The 25,278-nt window shown below is 37.1% G+C and overlaps 4 protein-coding genes across 4 annotated transcripts in view; all 4 read left to right on the top strand.

Moving 5' to 3' along the window:
- Positions 1-2,610: 2,610 nt before the first annotated feature.
- Positions 2,611-6,372, top strand: LOC133530287 (uncharacterized). The gene has a single exon (XM_061868182.1). It carries the CDS (start codon positions 2,611-2,613, stop codon positions 6,370-6,372), a length of 3,762 nt encoding a protein of 1,253 aa, XP_061724166.1.
- Positions 6,373-8,227: 1,855 nt separating this feature from the next.
- Positions 8,228-25,278, top strand: part of LOC133534432 (uncharacterized) — a 107,664-nt gene continuing 90,613 nt past the window's right edge. Inside the window, exon 1 of the mRNA XM_061873549.1 lies at positions 8,228-8,309. The gene's annotated coding sequence lies outside the window, so the exon portion shown is untranslated. The remainder of the gene's footprint in view (positions 8,310-25,278) is intronic.
- On the top strand, positions 9,711-11,383 carry LOC133534440 (uncharacterized). The gene is made up of 2 exons (XM_061873562.1): positions 9,711-9,893; positions 11,016-11,383. Exons 1-2 carry the CDS (start codon positions 9,869-9,871, stop codon positions 11,291-11,293), a joined length of 303 nt encoding a protein of 100 aa, XP_061729546.1. The 5' UTR covers positions 9,711-9,868; the 3' UTR covers positions 11,294-11,383.
- Positions 21,215-25,278, top strand: part of LOC133534437 (IDLSRF-like peptide) — a 120,481-nt gene continuing 116,417 nt past the window's right edge. The window contains exon 1 of the mRNA XM_061873553.1: positions 21,215-21,359. The gene's annotated coding sequence lies outside the window, so the exon portion shown is untranslated. The remainder of the gene's footprint in view (positions 21,360-25,278) is intronic.

The following is a 25,278-nucleotide window of genomic DNA, read 5'->3' on the forward strand; positions in this document are numbered from 1 at the left end:
AAACATTTTTACATGCGTGTTGGACTTTTTAACGAGTTGTTGTGAGAAAGCTGGAAGAGAAATATATAATTTGAAAATAATTTTCATTAAGTACTTCGAAAGATTAACAAAACCATTTCATACATAAAACTTACATTTAAAGTTAATAGACAATGGCAACTCATGAATAAAAATCAACTTTGTAATAAAATAACCCTAAATAGCGAAGAGAACATAAATCATTTTATAAACAGATTTACCAGAGATGTTGACGTATAATGCGGAACTCGGCAGTGCAGAACTGAATTATGCATGCATGTTTCCTTCGCCGCCTGAAGCTGTCAAACAGTTTTGTTCAAACTTTATAATTTATTTCATTTCATGTACTTATTCGAGATTTAAGGAAATGTGAGCTGGCATTCGGATCAACAGAGACTGCCATTTTAAATGAATGAACCAAATCAATGAAACTTATTCATTTACCTACCACCATCTCGTCTAAAGAGCCGTAGGAGCTTTATGCGGTGTACTGCAGCTATCCAGATCCCGCCGTCCCAGAACCGACTTGCCCAATCGGAGAGTAACCGCGCCCCTCCTGACGACTACGTCCGCCCCGCTGAAACGCTTCCGGCTGGGCATAAGCAGCCGTGGCCGACCTGGAAAGCCTTAAACAGATTGCGTTCCCAGGTCGGTCGCAGCAAGGAGAACATGCTGAAGTGGGGCGCCCTAGGCGGCTCAGACACCCAATGCCCATGTGGGATGACTCCCCAAACAATGAAACACATGCTGTCCTGCCCAGCGTGCCCGCATGCCTGCTCTGAGCAGAACCTCCGTGATGCAACGGACAGGGCGATAAATGTCGCTACCTTTTGGTCCCGCACAGTTTGAAAGTCCGAAACCATCGACACGAGAAGAAGAAGATTCACTTACCTGAATGGTTCGCAAAATAAGCAAAGCTTTTTCCCACCCACTTCTTAGGTACATGGCACGTCAAGAATAAGTGGGTATTGCTTGTTTCTTTTCAGAACATCTTCTTCCTTCTGCCCTTATCCCACGTTATGTGGGGTCGGCACAACATGTTCTCCTCTTCCATTCTCCTCTATCTTTCGTCACCTCAGCACTCACTCCTTTCTTTCTCATATCCTCTTTCACACAATCCATCCATCGTTTTTTGGGTCTACCATCCGCTCTCCGTCCATCAACATTCATTCCTAACATTCTTTTTCCTATATGGCATTCATCCCTCCTCATTAAATGCCCATACCACGCTAACCTACCACTCCTTATCTTCTCCGCTACCGGTGCTACTTTCAAACTTCCCCTTATATACTCATTCTTAATTCGATCCTTTCTCGTCACTCCACACATCCATCTCAACATTCTCATTTCCGCTGCGTGCACTCTTCTTTCATCCGTCACTTTCGTCGCCCAGCATTCTGATCCATACATTACAACAGGTCTCACGATCGTCCTGTAGATTTTCCCCTTAAGTTTAAGGGGCATTCGTGGATCGCACGTTGTTCCAGAGACCTGTCGCCATTTCATCCATCCCGCATTTATTCTATTGTTTCTTTCCAGAACATGCAGTGTAGAATGAGTTTCCCCCTGAAGTATTTGATAAAACCCCATATTACTAACCAATATTATGATCCTAAATCTATATATTTAATATAGATGTAATGTCCGTGGCATAAACACGGCTACGCTACGGCTATTGTGTGGACAATCAACAAATCGCACACTATTAGGAAATTGTAAATGTATAGGTAATAAATATTTACAAGGTAGTTCACAAACGCTACATTGCATTAATTTCGGCTGCTTATTATGCAAATGGTCGACTCACGGGAGTGGCAGGAAAATATAGAGGAGGTATTTGGTGTATAGCTGCTACATATTTACTAATGCAAACTCTTATTTAATTCGTTTGCATAGATATTAAAGCAACCTTAACATTTACGCTATACAGCTTGTTTTGTCGATTTCCGTCCTCATACTATACTTACTATCTAGCTGTACCTATAGATACTTATGCATTTTTACCCTCTCGTTTAGTTACAATAAAATCAGTTAAGAATCCAGACGCGTTTGCCTTATGATTCACCTGTAATCAAAATTGAACCTTATCCCGTAAAGAACATGGTCCATACGAACCAGGATGCTTGAACAGTGACACGTAAAAATAATTGGTTCAATAGAAAATGAGTGTAATTTCGGTGAAATAACGTTACATACATATGGAAAAGTGGTTAATTAGTTGGATAAATATGTTACAAAAGTGAATTAAGCCAAATGAACTTTAAGGATTAAGACAATTCGGTGTTTTTACAAAAATAGTTTTGCAAAATAATTACGTGTGATAATCGGACAAAGGACAAGGTGTATCGTGGATATAACATTTGTGTGTTGTTTAACTACAAATGAGAGAGTACTGTGCCGTGTATTACAATAGTGAGTCGCTGTGATTTAGGTAAATTTGTTGGACAATTTCGTGCGGCGCTCACTTACCCTACACATAAAAAGTTAACAAAGGAGTGGAACTTTCCTACAGTGGTTACGTACTTTTATTGCTGTGTTTTCACTATATACGATAGACTATTAATTTATTGATTGTGATAGACTTATACTATAATGGAAAACATTGAAAAGCATATAGTGATTCAAGCCGACACGCTTGAAAAGGTGAAAAAGGCGTACGTTAACTACAAAAAATCGCCTAAGGAGAGATTGACGGCTGGTTATGTGAAGGGAAGAATAGATACACTGGAGTTGTACTGGAAAGAGTTTAAAGTCTTACATGAAATTTTAATTTTGTCGTTTCCTATGGAACAGCGTCAAGCTACAAATTATTTCGCCAACAACATGTTTGAGGAATTTGAAGAAGCGTATTACGCATACAAAGGCGAAATGATGTCTAAGTTAGATTGTATGGGGCCGACAAAAAGTGAGTCTAAACAAACACTTACACCTAGTACATCGAATAGTGGTGAAGTAAAATTACCACGTATTTCGCTTCCTTCGTTTAATGGCGACTACACTGAATGGCAGTCTTTCCATGATTTATTTATGGCATTAGTGCATAACAATGAATCTTTGCAAGATGTTCAAAAGCTACATTACCTAAAGAGCAGTTTAGCTGGAGAAGCGGAGGCATTATTACGACAATTTTCAATAACCGCTGAAAATTATAAAGAAGCTTGGTCAGTACTAAAGAAACGTTATGCCAATAAGAGATACATAGCAAACTGTGTTTTTAAGAAATTCTTTACACAAAAAACGTTAACACACGAATCGGCTACAGCATTAAGGCAACTGTTGGATACTTCGGTGGAATGTATGAGTGCGCTGAAACATCTAGGCTTACCTACGAATCATTGGGACGCAATTATTAACTACTCCATAGTGTCAAAATTAGACTCGAGCACTCATAAGGAATGGGAAGAGTTAATAAGCAGAGACGAGACGAACGACTTACCTAGTTTTGAAAAATTAAAATCGTTCCTGGAAAATAGATTTCGTACTCTGGAGATGGTTGAACCTGCAAGTAAAGTATACAAACCTGTGAAAACAAAGATGTTTCATGTTACTGCAACGAGCGAAGTGAAGTGTACATTCTGCAATGAAGATCATTATATTTATCAATGTAAACAGTTTTCCAAGCAATCAGTAGAAGACAGATACAGTTTCGTGCAGAAAAACAATCTCTGTTTTAATTGTTTAATACCGAACCACAATGTATTTAAATGTAAACAAAAGACAACTTGCCAGATTTGTAAAAGAAAGCATCACTCGTTATTGCACCGAGAGAAACAAGCAAGTGGAGAATCGCATACGTCTGGAGAAACAAATAACAACAATAAAGAAAAGATACAAACCGTCGTCGTTGCGCACACGTCGAGCGCATCACGGGTTCTACAACCTGGTCGAGGCACCTTGTTGACGACAGCACTGGTGCATGTTACAGCGGAGTCGGGGCAGTCACACGTGCTTCGGGCTCTCGTGGACCAGGGTTCAGAGGAGTCCTTCGCGACTGCAAGGGCGGTCGAGTTGCTGGGTTTGAAGAAAACTAAAATCAGCGGAGTGATCTCTGGTGTTGAGGAGTGTGAGACGACTATCAAACATAGGGTAACTTTACGCATACAATCAAGGTACGATATTTCCTATTGTATAAATGTAGATGCTTATGTATTGAAATCTATAACCCGTCAGCTACCATCTAGGGAAATAAGAAGTCTTAATTGGCCACAAGTTGACGAATTAGATTTAGCTGATCCCACCTTTGGCTCACCAGGGAGGATTGACATTCTTCTTGGTGCGAGAGTTTACAGCGAAATCCTAGAAGCAGGTTTAATCAAAGGACCAGGAAATTTTCTTGCTCAAAAAACACACCTGGGCTGGATTTTGTCAGGGGGTAATAAGGATACTAATGCATCATTTACTGTTTCACAGCACATTACAAGTCTACATGTTACAAGACAAATTGAAGAAGATAATAATCTCCTGAAAAGGTTTTGGGAGGTAGAATCTGAACTATACACGAAGCAGAGCATGTGGACGAAAGAGGAAGAAAAGTGCGAGGAAATATATCAGCAAACAACATCGAGGGACGAGACAGGGAGGTACGTAGTACAGCTTCCTTTAAAGACAACTTTTGAAGACACTGTAAGATCGTGTGGAAATACAAAGCATCAGGCAGTAATCAGATTAGAGCAGCTGGAAAGAAAGTTCGCCCGAAACGAGCATCTGAAAGCAGAATACACCAGAGTTATACACGAGTACTTACAGTTAGGCCATATGAAGAAGGTCGACGCAGAAGATGAAGGTAATGCAGTATATCTTGCGCATTGTGCTGTAACCAGAGAAGATAAGGAAACATCAAAGCTGCGCATAGTTTATGACGCGTCAGCAAAGGGCCCAAACGGATGTTCCTTAAACAGCAGCATGATGGTAGGACCTACGATTCAGCCAGATCTTCGTAGTCTGGTATTTAGATGGAGAGCTCATAAAATCTGTGTTATTGGCGATATTATAAAGATGTATCGTCAGGTAAGAATGCATGACAAACACACAGATTTACAACGCATAGTATGGCGGGATAATACATCTGAGAAGATAGATAGTTACAAGCTACTTACGGTGACATTTGGGACAGCAGCTGCACCTCATCTGGCTGTCCGTACTCTTCAACGTTTGGCTGATGATGAACAACACAACTACCCTCGAGGAGCGGCTGTAGTAAGAAACTCCTTTTACATGGATGACCTTATGACAGGTCATGAAGATCTCGACGAAATGAAAGCAACCTGTAAAGAAATAAATACATTATTAAAGGCAGGTGGTTTCGAGATGCAAAAGTGGTCTAGTAACTCTGAAGAACTCCTGAAGGACTTGGTTGATGGCACGAAGACTCCGGAACCTGTAAAAGACAAAAAAGAGATTAAATTAGATAAAATAATAAAAATACTGGGACTTACCTGGGATAGGAAGGATGATACTTTTCACGTTTCAGTAAACTTACCAGCAAGCAGGATACCTGTAACAAAGAGAGTGATTTTATCTGATGTTGCTAGCTTGTTTGATCCTTTTGGATGGCTCTCACCTGTTGTAATAACAGCCAAAATCATGATCCAAAAATTATGGCTTTGTCATTGTGGTTGGGATGATGAGTTATCTTCAGAGTTGGTTGACGAATGGATGAGCTTCAGAGACGAATTACACGAGCTGCAAACTGTTGAGATTCCAAGATGGATCAAGATGTCATCTCACTGCAAAGAAGTATATCTGCACGGTTTCTCTGATGCCTCAACACTTGCACTTGCAGCTGTTGTGTATGCAAGAGTTGTCGACGAGCACGACGTTGTTCATGTCACGATGTTAGCCTCTAAAACAAAAGTAGCCCCCCTGAAGCAATTGACTGTCCCGAAGCTTGAAATTTGTGCTGCGGTGATATTAGCAAAGCTGCTGCATGAAATTTCAAGGTTATTGAACATACCTATGCACAAAATCTACGCGTGGACAGACTCAATGGTAGTGCTTTCATGGTTGCAGTCCCCACCCAGCCGCTGGCAAGTATTCGTTGGCAACAGAGTGTCAGAAATTATCCAGCATATAGATAACGACAGGTGGAGACACGTTTCGTCGGAAGACAACCCAGCTGATCTTGCCTCAAGAGGTATCAGAGCAAGTGAACTAGCAAACAATGAACTTTGGTGGAGTGGACCCAGATGGTTAAAGGATACAAACACTGAGATGTTAAGGGCCACTACAATTCCAACAACAGATCTAGAAAGCAAGAAATCATTCCACACTTCAGTACAAGACACACCTATTTGGGAGAGATTTTCGTCGATGGTCAGGATGAAAAGAGTGATAGCTCAATGTAAGAGATTTTAATAATATATATAGCTGCAAAATTTAGATTATAAAACCAGAAGACATGATATCTTGAGCGCTGCTGAATTAGATGAAGTTGAAACCTGCTGCGTGAGATATTATCAGAAACTAGTATATAGCCAAGAATTTGAAGACCTGAAAAAGAAAGGAAAGGTTAGAAACAAAAGTTCATTAATTAAACTTACCCCGTACGTAGATGAACACGATTTACTGCGAGTTGGAGGACGGTTGAGTAAAGCGTTGTCTAAAATAATATTGTTACCTAAAACTGCAGATTAATACACAGTTAACGTCTGGAGTGAAAAATAATGAGCTATGGTGGGCAGTTAAATTTATTTCGTATGTTAATAAATTTCAGGTACTAATAATTCTGGCCGACTGTAGTTGTAATTGGTAATACCTACTCAATACATAAGCACAAATATTAGCGACATAAGCTATTTGCCTAAAAACAAAAAAAATAATGTTATAAAATGCTTGTGCTATTTATTCAAAGAGCTAAATACTTTGTCCTATGTAATTTACGTTAAGTATAAAAAAGCTGCTAAGTTTATGTTATTTATGTATTTATAGGAGGATGCATTAATTACATTTTGTAGATGTCACGTGTATAAGACGGATCCCCTATGGGTTAATTCTTGATAATGGGTTACCGAGCGGATCGCAGACTTTCTTATAACCAGCGTTTAAGCATACCATTGTAACTTTATTACATGCAAATGTAATTAAATGCACAGGTAAAATAGGTTCGTAAACCTTTATTTGTTTAGAAATTAAGTTTTTCCTTATTTACTTACCTATTCAACTTGTTTAAGTACAAAAAAAATATAACGAATTGTTTGATAAAGATTATATTATCTAGCTGTTAAGATATTATGCTTCACGTCGTCCATAAAAGCGAACAAAATACATACGTATTACAAACATAGAACCTCCTTTTTATGAAGTCGGTTAAACAAAATGATTTACGTATACAGTCCACTAAAGTGTATGCTATGTAATAAGTTTTGTTATTATGGTTGGCCTATTTAATATAGATTTTGTATTTAGAAGTAAGTTTATGTACTAAAATGTTAACAAAAGATACCCTACGCGGGCACGCAATTATTACCTCCGCGATGCAGGCAGTTAGTTGTTTACTTAAAGAAATTGAGCCTACTTTATCAGTTATCATGTTTCTTTGGTTCACGCCAGCGTCGCTTGAATTGTAATTAGTTATTTGTTATTATGCAAGTGAAATGCATTGAAATCGTTAGTTTTGTTTATTAGTGTTGAACTTAAAACATACGGTTGTGATGTTAATGCTTGTGATACCTAAGTGCTTGGATGCATTTGGATATTATTGTTCAAGCAACTATGTACGTAAGTTTTAGGTTATGTATTTTCCTTAGTTAAGTTAAAAACTGTTGTTTTTGGCGGGCGGTATGTTTTGTCGATTTCCGTCCTCATACTATACTTACTATCTAGCTGTACCTATAGATACTTATGCATTTTTACCCTCTCGTTTAGTTACAATAAAATCAGTTAAGAATCCAGACGCGTTTGCCTTATGATTCACCTGTAATCAAAATTGAACCTTATCCCGTAAAGAACACAGCTGAAATTGCGATTAATCGAATTCAAAATATACAATAAGTACGGTCGAAGTTTACTTTTAATGGAAACAAATTAATTAACATATTATTCATAACATTTATTTTGGAACTACCTAGGACACATCCTAAGACACCCAAAACTGCACCTCTTAGAAGCTGCATATAGTTATAGAGCCAGTAAACTTTAAGTAATCAAACCTTACCTTAAGTATCTGCGCTTTTTTAGAAAAAAGTGTAGCCTGTACTTTCTTTTTTAACATTTTTTTAATACTACGTCGGTGGCAAACAAGCATACGGCCCGCCTGATGGTAAGCAGTCTCCGTAGCCTATGTACGCCTGCAAGTTCAGAGGAGTTACATGCGCGTTGCCGACCCTAAACCCGCCCCCCCCCCCCCCCCTCGTTGAGCTCTGGCTACCTTTCCGCCTAAACCTAACAAATTTTAGGTTATTTCTACTCAAAATCACGAGCACGATCGATTTAAGCAGTAAAAAAAGTGTCCCACTTTTAATTGTCAGTTTTGTAACGCAGTAACCATACATGTTGTATGGACTGTTACAAGACTGACTAATAAATATTGTATGAAAAATGAAGGATAATTAAGGGTAAACGGGTAATCTTTTTTCTGAAAAGCTCCATCTACACGTGGGAAAACTCACTGATGCAGGACATGGAGATACACCAGAAATCCCTCTGAATGGCTCGACATGGCAGATGACAAAGGCGTTGGCTTTAGGTTAGCAAGTTGTATCTGTTGAGTGTTTTTTTGTATGAAATTTCTTTATTACAGTGGATGTTATTCCAGATCAGAGCAGAGCCCAACTGGGGACGTACCTCCACCTTACAGAAAACCGCAGCCAAATAACACTAGACCCTACTCATAGTGTTGTGTTCCTGCCGGTGAGTAAGGTTGCCAGAGCTCAACGAGGGGAGGGAGGGTTGTTAGGATCAGCAACGCGCATGTAACTCCTCTGAAGTTGCAGGCGTACATAGGCTACGGAGACTGCTTACCATCAGGCGGGCCGTATGCTTGTTTGCCACCTACGTATTATATAAAAAAATAGTTGTACCTTTCCTATTTAAAACAAACGTTCGTTCTTTTTTTTTTTGAATAGCCAGGTTTTGAGCCTAGGACTAACCGTTGACTTTTAAACAAGGACTGTCTACAAAGTAGTCATAACGTCACTAAATATAAATAGATAAAATAGATCATCAAAACAGCAGATTATCTATGTTTTGTTTTTACAAAATACCTTTGAAAAAGGTCGCATTTGTTCAATTTATATGCAATTATTCATGTTGCATATAGGTGAATTACAAAAAATGTACTTAGTTAGCCCTTTACCAGGCTAAGGGATATATATTTCCCACATGCGGCTCTTCAAACATGTGTTCTATTTTCGATGAGTAAGACTGACATTCGATTGTCATTTTTGAACTGTCAGCCTGGTAAAGGGTTAAGGACCTATAATTAATATGAAGTATAAAACTTAAAAATGTTTCTATTTAAGTTATATGCATGAGAATGTATTGGCGTATGCTGTAATCTTTTATTTGCACGAATTAAGTACAATAAATAAAATAGAATACAATTTACATGGTTGATTTTCTTAATGCAATGGAATAACAGGTTCTTAACTACACTGAAATACTTTATTTTTTCTGCAATTCCTCCATATTATTTTAGATATTTTTATTTTTAATCATATTACTATTTTATTATGGTGGAAGCCTACTTGAAAAGGTCTAGACTTAGTCCCTAGCTGGCCCGGGTCGATCAATAGCTCCCATGTATCCCACGCATGCGTCGTGCTCACGGGACCCAAACCAGGAGAGACCAGGCTACACAACACTGCCGGTTTACACCTGAAATAAAACGAGAATCCATAGTTTCCACGACAAAATGAGCCCAGATCCTGAAACTGAAGGTATTTATTAAAACTTAATTACATTTGTGATGTATTTAATGCGTATACATGTAGTGTTTACTGTGACAACGTTGTGCCTGTAAGCGGCGAATTGTGGAACTAATGTTTTTGATACAGAATTGTGTGGGTTGTAATCATGGGGCGCTTTTCTTAAGTGTAAAGATAAAATTGTTGTACTCGGGGAAGAAAATGTGAAGAGGATAATGAGGTTATGTTGTAAAAAGTTAGGTTATCAGTTACGAGTTAGTTGGATCACAATGAATGAAACATGATTTTTAGCGGTTACTTAGTTATTTAATATTATTTTTCCATTGTGTATCTAAATAGGTATCTAAATCCAAATAACTCAAATACAATTTGCTTATTCCTAACTAAACAAAAATAACTATTTTGGTTGCATTTGAACTGCAAATGGGTGAATCAACTTTTTAAGTCACTCGTTGGCATGGTTACGTGTTTTTTTCTTTGGACAACCATCCTTGAAATCTGGATTTTATGGTATTTAACGTATCAAGCGTACATTTTCGTGGTAGTTTCATGCCATTTCTATAACTGGCCATTCAAAAAGCATGTTAAAAATCGTCATACAACATCTCTTCGAACAAACTGCGCCAGTATTGTCCATTGGATAACGGGACAGCCCGCGTAGACAAGTAGCGTAGCGTAGTCATACCCCCCTCTCTCTCTCTCTCTCTTCCACATTAGTGCGACAGTGACAGTTGCATTTCGTTCGCTACAGAGCGTTAACGATTGGCATGTTGGCTACGCGGGCTGGATAACAATACAAAAAAGTTTATATATTTTTGAGATTGTGGGACTTTTGTGAGACTCACTTGAGATAACTTCGCCTTCAGGCGACGCAGCTGCAGTTGCCATCCGAATGTAGCCTTTAAAGTCGGACTGCATGCCGTATACAAGGTGGCAAATAGACATAAATATACCCTCAAAATTATTTTGAGAGAACTAGTTATAATGACAAGCTACATAACTGTAAACTAAGAGACTGTTTGATTATAAATATTAATTTATCATCTAAGGAGCGAATACTGACAGAAGCAATAACTGGGATAAGTGAAGAACCAGTAGGTAACAAAACAGTTGATAACTTTTTTATTGTTTCAGCGTCCGAGGACATGCTAGAATCAATAGACGAATTGAAAGAACGACTGTCTTCCATGAAGCGGCTGATGGAGGAGCGCAAGGCCGCCGGCACCGGCACCAAGGACCTGTTCCAAGGTCACGCGGCCAGCCTCCAGGGCACCAACATGATCGACGGCAACTTCCTCAGCTTCGTGTTCGGAGGCTCGCTGATCGTCATCCTCAGTGTGTCCGTGTACGCCTTCTACAACTTGTATCATGCTGTTCTTAAGAAGTTCCCCTCTACTCATACTGAGCTGTAATGGACTGTGTGCGATATAGATAAGGGTGGTTTTTAAATGCGCGAGTGAGTTATTATATTGTAAGTTTTTCTCAAATAAATCTGTTTTTTATTTTTGTGTTACTCATTTGCTAGGGCATACCTAGAGCTAACTCATTGGCACGATGACAGTAACAAAGTATCATGGAAATAAGTTCAAAAAATATATATTATTGAAGATATTTAGTAAGCTTTAGTTTTACTGTTTTTTTTTAAAGGGGGGGGAGGGGGACACTTTTATTTTGGGGCGATTATTTCCGAAAATATAATTTTATCTAAAAATGGTTGTTGCAGAATTCATTTTCAAAGACCTATCCAACGATACCGCACACCATAGGTCAAAGCGAAAAAAATATTCTAAAAAATATATGTTGAATGGCAGACTACCCTAAACCCTAAAGGGAGTTTAGGATACCCTAAAGGTTAATTAGTATTTTCATTTAAATAAAAGTGCAAAATTCTCTAATATGGACTGAAACACCAATCAGAAGCGAACTAAGCTATGACGTCATCACTCCTTGATATATTTCTTTGAGAAGCATAGACTACCTCATTGATCCTTTCGATTCAGGAGCGACATCAAATGGTTACATCGTATTTGTGCGATTAAAAAAAGTACTTTCAAAATAGGTGCATATTAGGAGATTATAGCACTCTTAACAAATCAGAAAGAAAAAGGCAATAGAAGTCTGAAATTGGTAAGAGGGGCCAATTACTATGGAGTGGCCAAAACGTATAACAGTCACCCTACGTCATGAATTTCATGCAAAACCCCTGAGGATCCAATATCATCATACAAAAAGGAGTTTAGGAGAATGAACCATGTGTATTTCAGAGAGATGAAAATGCGTGGTTATTGAGTTAAAGCACGCATTCAAATACCTAAAGAGTGATGGTCTAATTACTACAGTTTTCTCTATTCTAAAAACTTTCAGTTTGCCTCTCATACTCCAACTATGATAACCAGTAGACTTCGTCATAGGTGCCTTTAGCGACTAATGTCAACCATTGTAGCCACTGTAGCCGACAGCTTTAGTGCCTAATACCGGGTTAGGTGGTGATTCAGGCAGGTTATTTTAACAAGATTAATGAGTTCATACAATTACTGATACATATTGTTACAAAATCCAATCTGTCGCCTATACTCAATCATCCCATCTATTTACCATTACTGTTCATCCTCTCGTTATCGCACTTTGACCGTAAGGATTCCTCAGAATTTCTGATTTCATAATAGAAGTTTATGTGACTGCTACATAATGCAAGACATTAAAATACAAGTGTGAATTCACCTCTCGTCAAAGAAACAAAGTTCATCCTCACTTTCTCGACACGTGGCAAACCAAGAACAAGCGGGCATCTCGCTCGTTTTTGCCCAGAACGTGCAAGTTGTGGAATGAGCTACCTTCTGAGGTGTTTCCCTTGCGCTATGACATGATGTTCTTCAAGAAGCAGGTATTTAGGGTTCTCAAAGTTTGGGAACGTATAAGTGGCTCCTCCGATGTTGCTTATGTCCGCGTCCGTGAGCGGCGATGTCTGCATGACCGCATGCGTTAACGGAATGTATGAAAAAGCGGCCAAGTGCCAGTCGGACTCGCTCATGAAGGGTTCCGTACCATTTATGACGTATTAAAAAAAAGTACTGACTAGATCTGGTTCAAACCAATTTTCGGTGGAAGTTTGCATGGTAATGTATATCATATATTTTTTTAGATTTTTCATTCTGTTATTTTAGAAGTTACAGGGGGGGACACACATTTTTTTCGAGTAAAACAAACCTACCTGGTTTATCGCATAAACTTAGGGTCCGCATCTATCAAACTAGAGTCTGCCCTAACTGCCATATAAATAAATAAATAAATAAATAAATATTTTAGGACATTATTACACAAATTGACTAAGTCCCACAGTAAGCTCAATAAGGCTTGTGTTGAGGGTACTTAGACAACGATATATATAATATATAAATATTTATAAATACTTAAATACATAGAAAACATCCATGACTCAGGTACAAATATCCATGCTCATCACACGAATAAATGCCCTTACCAGGATTTGAACTCGGGAGCATCAGCTTCGTAGGCAGGGTCACTACCCACTAGGCCAAACCGGTCGTCAATATAGTTCGATATCAAGAAAATTTGACAAAATTGTTTGCAGATGACACTTCGTTTGGAATAAAACATCATCTCCACTAATATTAGAATAGAGGTCAAATGTAATTGCTATGTTTTTCAGATTTGTTCGAAATTTTCATAGATAAACAAGTCGTAATTTGCGGTTTTTCGATTTTTTTAATTTAAAATACGTTTGTAGATAAACGATTTTATTATGAAATACTGCATATTCAAATATATTCTATTAATGTTTTCTCAGCATGTTGTGCTCAGATACTAAAGTATAAAATTGAAATTGATGCCGTTATCCATAAGCCACCCTCTTTTCGCCCCTAAGTTAGGATGGTATTCCACCTGTCCAGTCTCTTTGTTCAATGTGCATTGCGTGAATTGCATCTCACTCTTTGTATAAGCAAAATTTGAGATACAATAACACATTGAACCAAGAAATTGGACAGGTGGAATACCATTCTTAGATGTAAAATCATCTTCATACTTATAGGAAAGTTAAACCCTCATTTAGTTTTTGGCGTCTAAAGTATACATTAAAATTTATTTGCTTGAAATATTATGGCACGTGTATCTAATGCTGAAATATTATTTCAGCAGTAGCTTGAAGTTAGCTTATGTTATGCTTCCTGTAATAACAGCTCAGACTAATTTCAAATTCAAGCTTTGAAGGCTCTATCAAAACCTATCTCAGCACATGGCAATTCAAACTCAGCATTAAGGGTTTATGGTCTAATTTAGCTTAACTGCTGCCGGAAATAACCGCCCAGTTTCTAGTTTAAATTAGGACTATAGTATCTTGATATTAGAGTTGAGAACAGTATAGCGATGATAGAGCAAAATGGAGGCCAGCAGTTGCATAATGCAGTTTGCAAATTGCTCTAAACGCGTGCTAGGTTAGCGTTTTGTCCGGGAATACGTGCACCAAAGATAGATTTAAAATGTTTATCCTAGTAAAGAGGAAAGTTCTTCAGTTAGATTTTTCATAAAGGTGCAAGTATTTGCGTACAGTCAAGTGTAAAAATATGGGTTCACACAAGTTGCTCAAAAATATGTCCCATAGCTCTTATATCAGCGAATAAAGAGCTATGGGGCATATTTTTGAGTAAGTTCAGTTGCGTGGACCCATATCACACTGCGATCAGTCATAGAAAAAATCGTGTCCTCGAGGATGACAGTTAAAGAAGATGGCTTAGTACGGCGTCATATGTTTTGTGGGAACTGAATTGTCAAACGTCAACTTCTGACAATGAGAGTTATCGCATAATGAATGGATCCATACAACGGCATCTACATTAGCGGCATATTGACATACGGCCCGATTCGAACTTTAAGATACGTCAAATATAAGGTTTAGATATGATATGGATCGGATATGTCAGTGTCAAAAGTTTTCAAACAAAAACGTCACTTTTGACACTGGCATAGCTGATCCATATCATATCTAAACCTTATATTTGACGTATCTTAAAGTTCGAATCGGACCGTTAGTTTGTTAGTAAATGGTAAGTTTTAAAGGTATGCTGAGCGTGGGTTGCTCCAGCCCACTGGCATCTTTAATATCTTCGCTATATTTTATACTTTGGTATGTTTTAAGTAATGTTCTAAAATAAGTTCACTGCAGAGTGCCGTTATTCTATCCGTAAAGCGTGGTCGGCGCAACCCGCCCTTACACCAACATTAAGTAGTTCACTTTTGTAGCCATAACTTGTCCATTAGCTTCATAAAGTATTTCTTGCTCTCTTGATGTCTTTAGCTCAATTCGAACTTACATTTTGATGTCTATATGATATCTAAAATGATGTTAATTTGTTATCATTCACCCGTGCGTCTCGCTCGCGCCCATACTTATATGTTGTACGAGCAACTTACACGCGCGAATGATAGCAAAATGACATCATTTAGATACCTTATTTTTATTAATTTGATAAATATATAAGTTCGTATTGGCTTCCTGACTGGCGAAGGCGGGTAATATATCTCGCCAAAATTGTGCGAGACAATCTAATTTGAAAACTATAGTACACTATAGAATAGTAGTTCATTTTGTATTCTTGTTGAGGTGAAAAGTTGTAAGTGTCATACAAGAATATTATTTTCACCTCAGCAGCTTGAACAATGGTACTTTGCTGCATGCAAACAATACAGCTAAGTGAGTGAGGGAGACAAGATGATATTCAAGTGATCTTTACATTCGAATGTCATTTCTATATGATAGGCCTAATACAAGTTCGAGTTCGAGTTCTATTCGCTCTGTCCCTTTCCCGTCGTTAGTAAACAGAAAGACGCAGAAAAACGTTTAAACGTTAAATCATTCAAAAACGCCTAAGATAACTAGGTAAATCATTAGAACAATAATTCAACACTTTTAAAGTTTTTTTTGTATACATAACTAAACTATAGAGTTTACGTATTTCATTGTAAACTAAAAACAATTATAACTTAAAAATGCAAAAAATATCATGCAAAAACATATTCTACTTTTAACAACCTCTGATTAAGTGTTTTTTTTTTTATATATATTTTGGCCCAGGACCAGGATTGTCACATTTCAAACATAGACAGAGAGAATAATACTGTATTTTTTACTGTCAAGTTGTGTTTGCTAGACTATCAGAAATTCCGAACGCACCCTAAAAAGTTTTTTGTTGTGTGAACAATCAATTGATGTTCATTATTTCTATATTATCTCACTGAAATGTAATTCGTTTTGTTTTTGTGTTTTATTGTGATAATTATAGTTTATTGTTAGAATATCTTAAGAAAACATGAGTGAAAAAGTGATTTATTTTTTTATTATTTATTCATAATAAAGTAATATACATTTTGTACATTTCATAAAACTCGCAAAACTGTGATGTTTGATGGCGAGGTACGCTCATTTTTTTTGCTAATAACCACCACCACCACTTTATGAAGAAGGATTACATTTTTTTTCTAATGTGTTCTCACTGCTGCGGTGAAAAGTCGTGTGTACTACACGGGATCAAAGGTATTTACATTTCGTGTGCTTTTGTTACGCCCAACTCTTGCTACGCTCAAGATTCTAATTAGATTATAGGGTCAGATCAAGCTAAGTTGGCAACGATTTCGATAGCCTAGTCTGTGCAAGTGTTAAGTAAACGTCATAATTTCATAGAAGTTTGACGTTTAAAATAACACTTGCAATGTCTGGGCTATCAAACTCGCTGCTAACTTATCTTGGTCTGACTCTAGAAACTTTCGCTTGCTTGCACGGGACTCAAAATAAGTACTCGTTGTAATATCAAACTTTGTCCTCTTGTTGTACAAATAAACGAGGCGCAATAGTTATTTGCTATTGCGCCTCGTGCCGTGGCTTGGGTCTCGATTTCATCTATTTATATTTATTTAGGAACTGTAAATCTTTTTCTTTTCTTTCTTTTTTTTTGTTTTTTTTTTTTTTAGAATACCTATTTGATCAAAAAGTATTGTTAAACCACAATGGTTTGTCTCGATACTCTATTCCGCAGTATTTAATAATTAACTATACAATGCAATACACATACACATCTAATTCGTAAACAACTTTCACTTACAAAGAAAAAAAGTATATGCACCTCAAAAATATACTACCAAGTAGCTTACTAGCGGTGGCAGCCAGCGAACGAAAAAATGTTTATTATCAATCGTTGGTGGCAGCATGGTCGCATTTTTATCACCTGTCACTTTCGCACTTACATATTTGTTAGGCGATATATAACGTGACGTTAGGTAGAAGATACGCTTTGATTTTGTAGATATTAGACATAGCAGTCGTCGGTGTAAACATAAAGCTAAGTATATTTGTGTGCGGCATTCAATATTATTGGAAAATAGCTTTAATTTGAAATATTGGAAACGAAATTGAAATATTGGATACGCTTGAATGAAGTAAAGCAATTTAGATTCGAGGGAGAATCAATAACAGAAAATTGTTTTGACAGCATTAATATCGGTTTTTATTGAGGTGGAAGGTCTGCTGTGGGTTACTTTTTCCAATACTTTTTTAGATTGTATTGACAATCACAACACATGACAAATTCTGTTTTATTCAGTTACGCATAATAACAAACTAATGGCTCTGAGCTGTACCTTGCGACTATAACTTAAAACTGAATAAATGTATGGCTCTGCCATTTTGAATAATTTCCAAAAACATGATTGACAAAAAATTAGATTTGGTAATCGAATCTGCTCACAAAATTTCACGAGAATCGGTTAATAATTGCGAAACGGAGACCTTCGCTAACGTTCGGTCAATAAAAAGCAAGTAAGGTGCATTGAGGTAAATTTTCAAGCAAGATAATATTCTAAATCGAGGTAATTTAAAAAAAAGAAATATCTATTAAACCAAAAGCACTTCATCAGCTCATACTTTAGCAACACTTACGCTATTGCAGCGCCAAGGGATCTTGCTTACTGTTTTTGTTGTTGAAAGTACTTCTAGATTAGTAGACATTTGCCATTTTCAAAATTATCTCGCTGTAGAAGTCATCCCAACGCACCTTTATAATGAAATCTCTGGATTTGCTGCGTAGATGAACAATTTTTTTTAGTAAAATGTTAATGGGATTACCTGTTTATAATCCCCGGAGTAGCAATGGAACTTTAAAAATTCTATCTTGATATGTGATAAGGCGCAAAGGCGCGGGAAATAGGAAATCAAGGCCATACATAATACATTGCGCTCGACTAAATGTATGAACAGCCTTAATTTGCCGCTCGCCGCGCGCGCCGCTTGCGGCCGATCCGCGGGCTTATGTTTTAGTGCGAAATAGATATACAGCGATTCACGTCAAATCAATATAAAATTAAGCTAGCTTTTTGAACTTCAAATAGTTACCACTCATGATGCGGCATTCGATGCTGAAATACTCATTAGGCGACAACAAAACATATCTACAATTTCCATTTATGCAATCATATTGGGGCAGAATGGGGGCAATTGAACCATCCTCCATACTTAGACAACTATTGTACCTACCTTGTGCATGTATGTGTGTGTACCTTGAGCATGCCTCCTGGACCTCAGCCGACACGCGGCTGATTGCAATCAGCTGCTCGGTGCCACGCGATTCTAATGTCCTGGACGAACTTGATTTCAAAACTCCCACGGTCTTTGCAAGGTTTTCAAGCTAGACGGTACTTTAAAGTACATCAATGTAGGTGACCGCGATGAAATCTCGTCGTTTAAATAACAATGAACATTTCTGTTTTTGAAGTTAGGTACCAAAGTAAACCACTCCAAATAATAACGGTCTAGCTAGCTTTGGTACGCTTAAAGATAATTGAAGGGTGCAAAAGAAACAGACTACAAATGAAAAAAATCGAAAGAGAAGACTTTTTGCAAAATTCAAAAACGGCTCGACCGTTCATGTTCGCTATAGTTTTAATTAAAAGTATTTGTAAAGTTTTTGATTTACGTTTGACAAAAAATGTTTGTTGAAGTCTCGTATTCATTTTGAAAGGGTTAAAACGAAAACTAAAAAATTGTATGTGAAGTACCCAAAAAAAATCTAATTTTTATTTTACCGTTCTGTCGCCATGCATGATTTATTGCCATGCCAAATTGCAGCTTTCTAGCACTAACGATCAAGGGGCAAAGCCGCGGACGGACGGACAGACGGACATGGCGAAACTATAAGGTTTTCTAGTTGACTACGGAACCCTCAAAACGTGACGCCAGCGGCCGCTTGAATCTACCAAAACGTGAGGTTAGGACAGGCAAAATAGTACAGTACGATAAGCTGTATTTAGTTGGGTGATTATATCTTCGAATATACTGTTACAAAACCCATCATTTACGCAATCATATACCATTTCAGATTTTAATACTTCCATTGTTACTAGACATCTTATGATACCTATATGACAGGCAATCTTTTACATCGTAGCGTAGATTATATGAAGACATTCACACTGCCATGACGTCAAAATGTTTATAGAGTATGTTTTTTTCTTATGTAATGGAAACGTGTATTTTATTTTTGGGACGTAACCTAAAAATATTGTTTTAGTAATTTTTTAGAAGGACATGCCTACCGCAAATGGAGCTACGAGTAGGTTGTAATCTAGTGGGCAAACTGGGTGTTAAATATTAGCATTCGTTCGGTTTCAACGCGGCGTTTTTCTTCGCCAAAGAGAAATGATATTCCAAATAGCTCATTGGTAAATTGGTATGGTACCCGAGATAGAAAGCCTTCATCTTTGTCGCTAGGCCACCAAGCATTAGTGCCATAACATTGTGTGTAAACAGTAGTTATAAAAATTGCCAGTACAGAGCCTTAGAATTCATCTTTTCATACAATTTATGGTACGCTCTTATTTTATAACGATATGCTGGAATAACATGAAACTTGGCATGAACATTGAAGTAACATATATCTAAGCCTGAAATTAGTTTTCGTTGCTAGGAATCGCAACACAAATAAAATATAGCGATTATCACTTTTGTTTGTATATTTTATAATCGCTCTATTTTCTTTCAATTACAATTTCTAGCAATGAAAACTAACTAAACTTCAATGTTCATGTTCAATCTTCAAGATTCATGTTAATTTTGTTTGGCGGCAGGGCTGTGCTGGCAACTCTTAATAATTAGCCCCTTCCAAGGCATCGAACAAAAAAGAAACAAAGTTTTTTTCTTTTTACAAGTGTGGATCAATAACATACTTGTAAGGAATGCCGAGTATGTAAGATTACAAAGGAAAACCTTTTCAGCGAAACGTGTACAAAACAAATTTAATTAAACGCAGAACTCCCTACGGGCCAAAAAATTATATTACATTACTAACATGTCCAACAACAAACTGTAACTCATTAATGCTGAAACGTATAGCTGTCCCTGTCGGGCGCATTCATAAATTTGAAGTGGGCGGTGGGTGAAAGAGAGACGGTGAACAGGGCGGGAAAACGTGACGTGCTCCGAATAAAGTATGGCTCGATGGAAGCAGATGGCGTGTCAGAACGAGTGCGAATGGCTCGTACCGCGGTGATTTTCATTAAGTATTTTCGCGGGTGTACAGTACTAGGTAATTTCAGTACCTTTAAATATATATTGTACTTTACATAATTTACTCGTGCTGCCTGTAATATTCCCCTCTATGGATTTCCGCGTTATGTGACTAAATGAATTTATCCGAGCCTGAAATATAGCTAGATAATATTTTTGCAAGTGTTTTTTGACTTTATTAGGATATCCATTTAATAATGAACTCAGCACAATAATTTGAAAAATAAAGGACACCTAATCAGAGATGCAGCCCTTATACCCTAATTCCATCAAATCTACCAAGAAATGTCACTGTCACGATGACATCTGTCAACGTTAGTATGACGAACCAGATGTCACCAACCCTTTTGGAATAATAAAAAATATAATTATCTTACTGAAGGTGACGAACTTAATAAAATCCGTTTATGTATGGAATACGGAAGTTACGTCAAAATATGTGACCGAAACCGACAAAACGCCCCTGTCCTCTGAATAAGTCGCAGTAGTAGGTATACCTATACTATAGGTATAGGTCCTCTACTATGTAAAGTACAATATATATCGTAGATAAATCTTACTGGGATCACAGCGGAATCAAAATAAACGTCAATTTTGACATGTCGCTTAGTTATCTATCTTTTAAAGATCTTTCCAAGATCTTAAACTTGTCTTAATCATTTTTCGAACCGTGCCGACAGTTACTAAAAAGCTGTTTGAAATCGTGGAAAAAGTACTGAAAATACTCGTTGCGCTGAAAGGGGCGCGTCTCTACGCCAACAAAGTAACAGGTAAAGGTATCGGGTTCGGGGTTCTGGAGGTTGCAGTCGCGCTCCGCAGCCCCAGCGAGAGGACGTGCGGGCGGCAAACACCCTTGTTTATGACATAAACTGTGTTTGGTCTCTTGTGTCTTTGTCAAAAGTATACAGGTTAGTCTTTTTTGTTCTTATTCTACTTTAATGAATGTTTGCTAGATAAATTTTTACTCTTAATGTGAACGAAAAGACGTATTAAAAATAAATATGTATTAACAATGGATTTGGATGGTGCAACATTAAGTAATTATTTAATTAAAAACACATTAACACCACGAAGTCCACTGCATTAAGCGCGTCTAGCGTCATTTTATCATGTATCACGCAACATGTTTGTTCGAAATATTATTAATAATATTCTTCTATACCAAATACACAGAAAAATGAGAAATATTTGAGTAGAAGTACGTTTTTCACATTAAACAGACCGTTTTATCTGAATGGCCAATAAGGTTCAAAGGACGTAGCGCTTTTAACATTTAATCCGTCGGCACAAAGGCGTTCCCCGCGTTTCCCGGTACAAAGAAACTGTTGCTTTACTCAACAAGTAGACTTATACGCTTATACCCGATACAAAGCGTTTTTTGTGCCTGAAACAGCCGGAGCAATCAGGATTTTGTTTAGGCATCTGCTAACATTTTTTTCTGAAATGTTCTCGTTTAAATTAGGTTAGGTAATTTAACATGAACTTCAGATTCTTAACGCATTTTTACATTGCGGTGCCTTTGAATAATTATCATAATGAATATAATGATGTTGGAGCTGTAGTGTGATGTTGTTTCACTTGGCATGGTCTAGATTATGCATGGCGCATACGACATGGTGTACAGTATGTCTTCATCTTTGGCAATAGCATTAGACCCTATAAATCGTATATTATTGTGTTTTTCTTAAGTACTCTTCATTGTCTTTGTGTGGAAACACACTAACCTTGTATAACACCTATAGGACTCTTAACATGTATATTGGTACTACTGGCTTAAATTTATCTGCATTTTTGGATTAAAATAAAATGACCATATAAATAATGTAACTATAGATATCTTAAATTCAGTTTTTTCCGTAGAGCTAAGGATAAGGTAAAAGCCTTATGATTCTTAGTTTGCCATTACAGTACTTATTTACAAATTTAATGAATCCCTGAACATTTTGATTTTGTACTCTTCGTTATAGGGAGTGGACGGAGTATGGATCCGTCGGCACTTCATTTATTAAGATCGAGCTTTTTCTGCACTCCTAAAATTACATTGATAAAAAACTTAAGGCTCGATCTGGGTTATTGACATGTTAAAATTGTTCCTCAACTACAAAACTTTTCAATTAACATTCTTACTTGCGCAGTTATTTTTTTCGTAAATTCGCCAATAAGCAGCAAGCAAGGAACACGGCCGGCATTATTAACGCTTCAAAAGGCGCTGCTATTGATCAAAGAGAATATAATCACTACGTTATTGCTATGCAACTCGGTCACAACCATATTAAAAATACGTAATTAATTGACAGTTTTTCATTATGAAAATTTAACTCTCCCGCACTTGCTCTTTGCGGTAAAGCTTGAAAATCTTATATTTTATGATAGGTATTATTTACGCTTTGTTACTTTATCACCTGAGCTTTCCATTTTCAGTACAAGACATTGTATGAACTTAACAATGCAAGGATTTAGGCTTAATGTTACAGATTTATAGAATACTTCATTGTTCGATTGTGTCGAATGAAGGGCAAAGGTTATTTGGAACAATCACGGAACAATCTGCTTGTTATTGGATTATGGATACTTATTGAAATAACCAATATTAATTATATATTAAACGAAATAATTTAATTTAAAATTAGTATCTTACAACTTAGTACAAACAAATCTCTAGGATATTTTATTAGTTTATATTAAATGGTCATGTGTTATAACTTACTTTGGAATATTTCTGTTTTAGTCTCATCACTACACCTTATAAAACAAAGTCCCTCGCCGCGTCTGTCTGTTTGTATGTATGTTCGCGATAAACTCTAAAACTACTCAACCACACACTGAACGGTTTTGCATGCGGTTTTAACCTATCAATATAGTGTATAAAATGTAAAAAAAAAAATGTATAATTTCTTAAGGTCCTACCCGTGGAAGCCGGGGCGGGTCGCTAGTTTCTATATAATAAAAAGGCAAGCCTCCAAGGGATTTAAATTACAAACACGAGTAGATAGTCTCTTAGTTAAAGGCACAATGTAATTATTCAGCATTTTATCAATTATACAATAGCCTTGTAATTAAATGGTGATGTTAGGTCACTTCGGCACTAGTCATCACTTTGACATTTCATTAAATATTTATATTGTAGAATAGCAAAGGACTAATTATTTATTTAGTAACCCTTTCTACAAACTACTTGACTTCCAATTCAAGGGTCTTGAATCATTAATTACTTACATACGGCGAGCTATGAAGCGGCCGTGATTCAGTTTTATATCATTTTTAAGGCCCTGCATCGAAAAATAACGGGATCTTTGAAGCGTGGCAGTGGCTAGCCCCGGAAACAAACAGACGTGATTTTCGGATATATGTATCTTGACTATATGATAAGAGGTATGATACTAGTCGAAACAAAAAGGCTTACAATTTTCTCGATAGAATATAAATCCAAAGTTACATCTACATTTTTAGTGTTTACCTCAGTGCAACTAGAAAACACTTCTTCATCCAGCATAATCCACTTTAAAGTAAAGGTTTTCATCTCGTCTTAAACATCATTCAACTAAACATTAACTTATTATCTTATACAAACGGATTTATTCTCGATTTTGATTTTATGAATTCAACAGAAAACGCCCATTTTACGCAGTTCGGCTTCTCTTTCTGTCATGCGTCAAAGTCATAAATGCGTCCTTTATGCCAGTAATGTTAGATGGCCGTGGTGCCTCAAAGAGGTAAGACCTATGTCAAATCGCGCAGCGCTCCAAATTACGTAAAATCGACATATCCAATAAACGTTGAGTCGTAGCTCTATTAACTAGTAACGGAATCCGAGGTCTACTACGAATGGAGCTATCTTTACAGGCCTATACGTTACGCATGTGTGCGTGTTTGCTTAGCTACGTCAAAGTCTAATACTCTTTGAACAATTACAACGGGTAAGGAAATTTCGACAGCTTCTGTAATGTATCGGTAGCTGTGTGGTCGTGTAGACACCAAAGAAAAAATGCGAGTCATCTATAGACCCATCGAATCTAATCGTAACTTTTTGTTTTCTTTTTTTGTTCCTATATAATATCTATATTGCTTATTTTCTATTTTATTGTAAAAGTAAATCTTGTCTGTCTTATACAGAAATAAAGTTATTCTTTTAAATATGTGTATTAAAAGCATATTTTAATGACACGAAATATTTAATTTTATTCATACCATTTTTTGTATAGCCTAGGTAATCTTTATGTAAAACAAATATACTTATTATATAAAAAAAACTAAAAAATTCAACACGTTTATTAGAAAAAAAAACTCGTTTTCACGGGCCGGGGTTTGAACCAGCGACCTCTGATTTGTAATCCGCATGCCTTACGAACAATTCACATAATTTATTTAACAGGATACTGTCAAAACGTCAATGACTAATATGACTTTTCAGCAAAGAGTAAAGTAAGTATGCTTTTCAGTTTGATTTTACTTGACAAGGAGCAATAAGAAAAACGTACCGAATCGTCCCTTTCTTAAAATTGCCATTCAAAGAGAGAGATGGGCATTGTGATAAGAGAGGTATGGGCATTGTGAATTTCATCTCGCTTTGTGTGGTAGGGCACAGTTAGTGGATGTCATTCCAGATCTAGAGCAGAGCCCAACTGGGGAAGTACCTCCACCTTACAGAAAACCGCAGCCAAATAACACTAGACCCTACTCATAGTATTGTGTTCCTGCCGGTGACTAAGGTTGCCAGAGCTCAACGAGGGGGGGGGGGGGGAGGAGTTTAGGGTCGGCAACGCGCATGTAACTCTTCAGCTCGTGTGTGGTGCTATCTATAGTTTTTTTTTATATGGGTACGCTGAC

Source organism: Cydia pomonella, chromosome 2, assembly GCF_033807575.1.
Source record: "Cydia pomonella isolate Wapato2018A chromosome 2, ilCydPomo1, whole genome shotgun sequence".
NCBI lineage: Eukaryota > Metazoa > Arthropoda > Insecta > Lepidoptera > Tortricidae > Cydia > Cydia pomonella.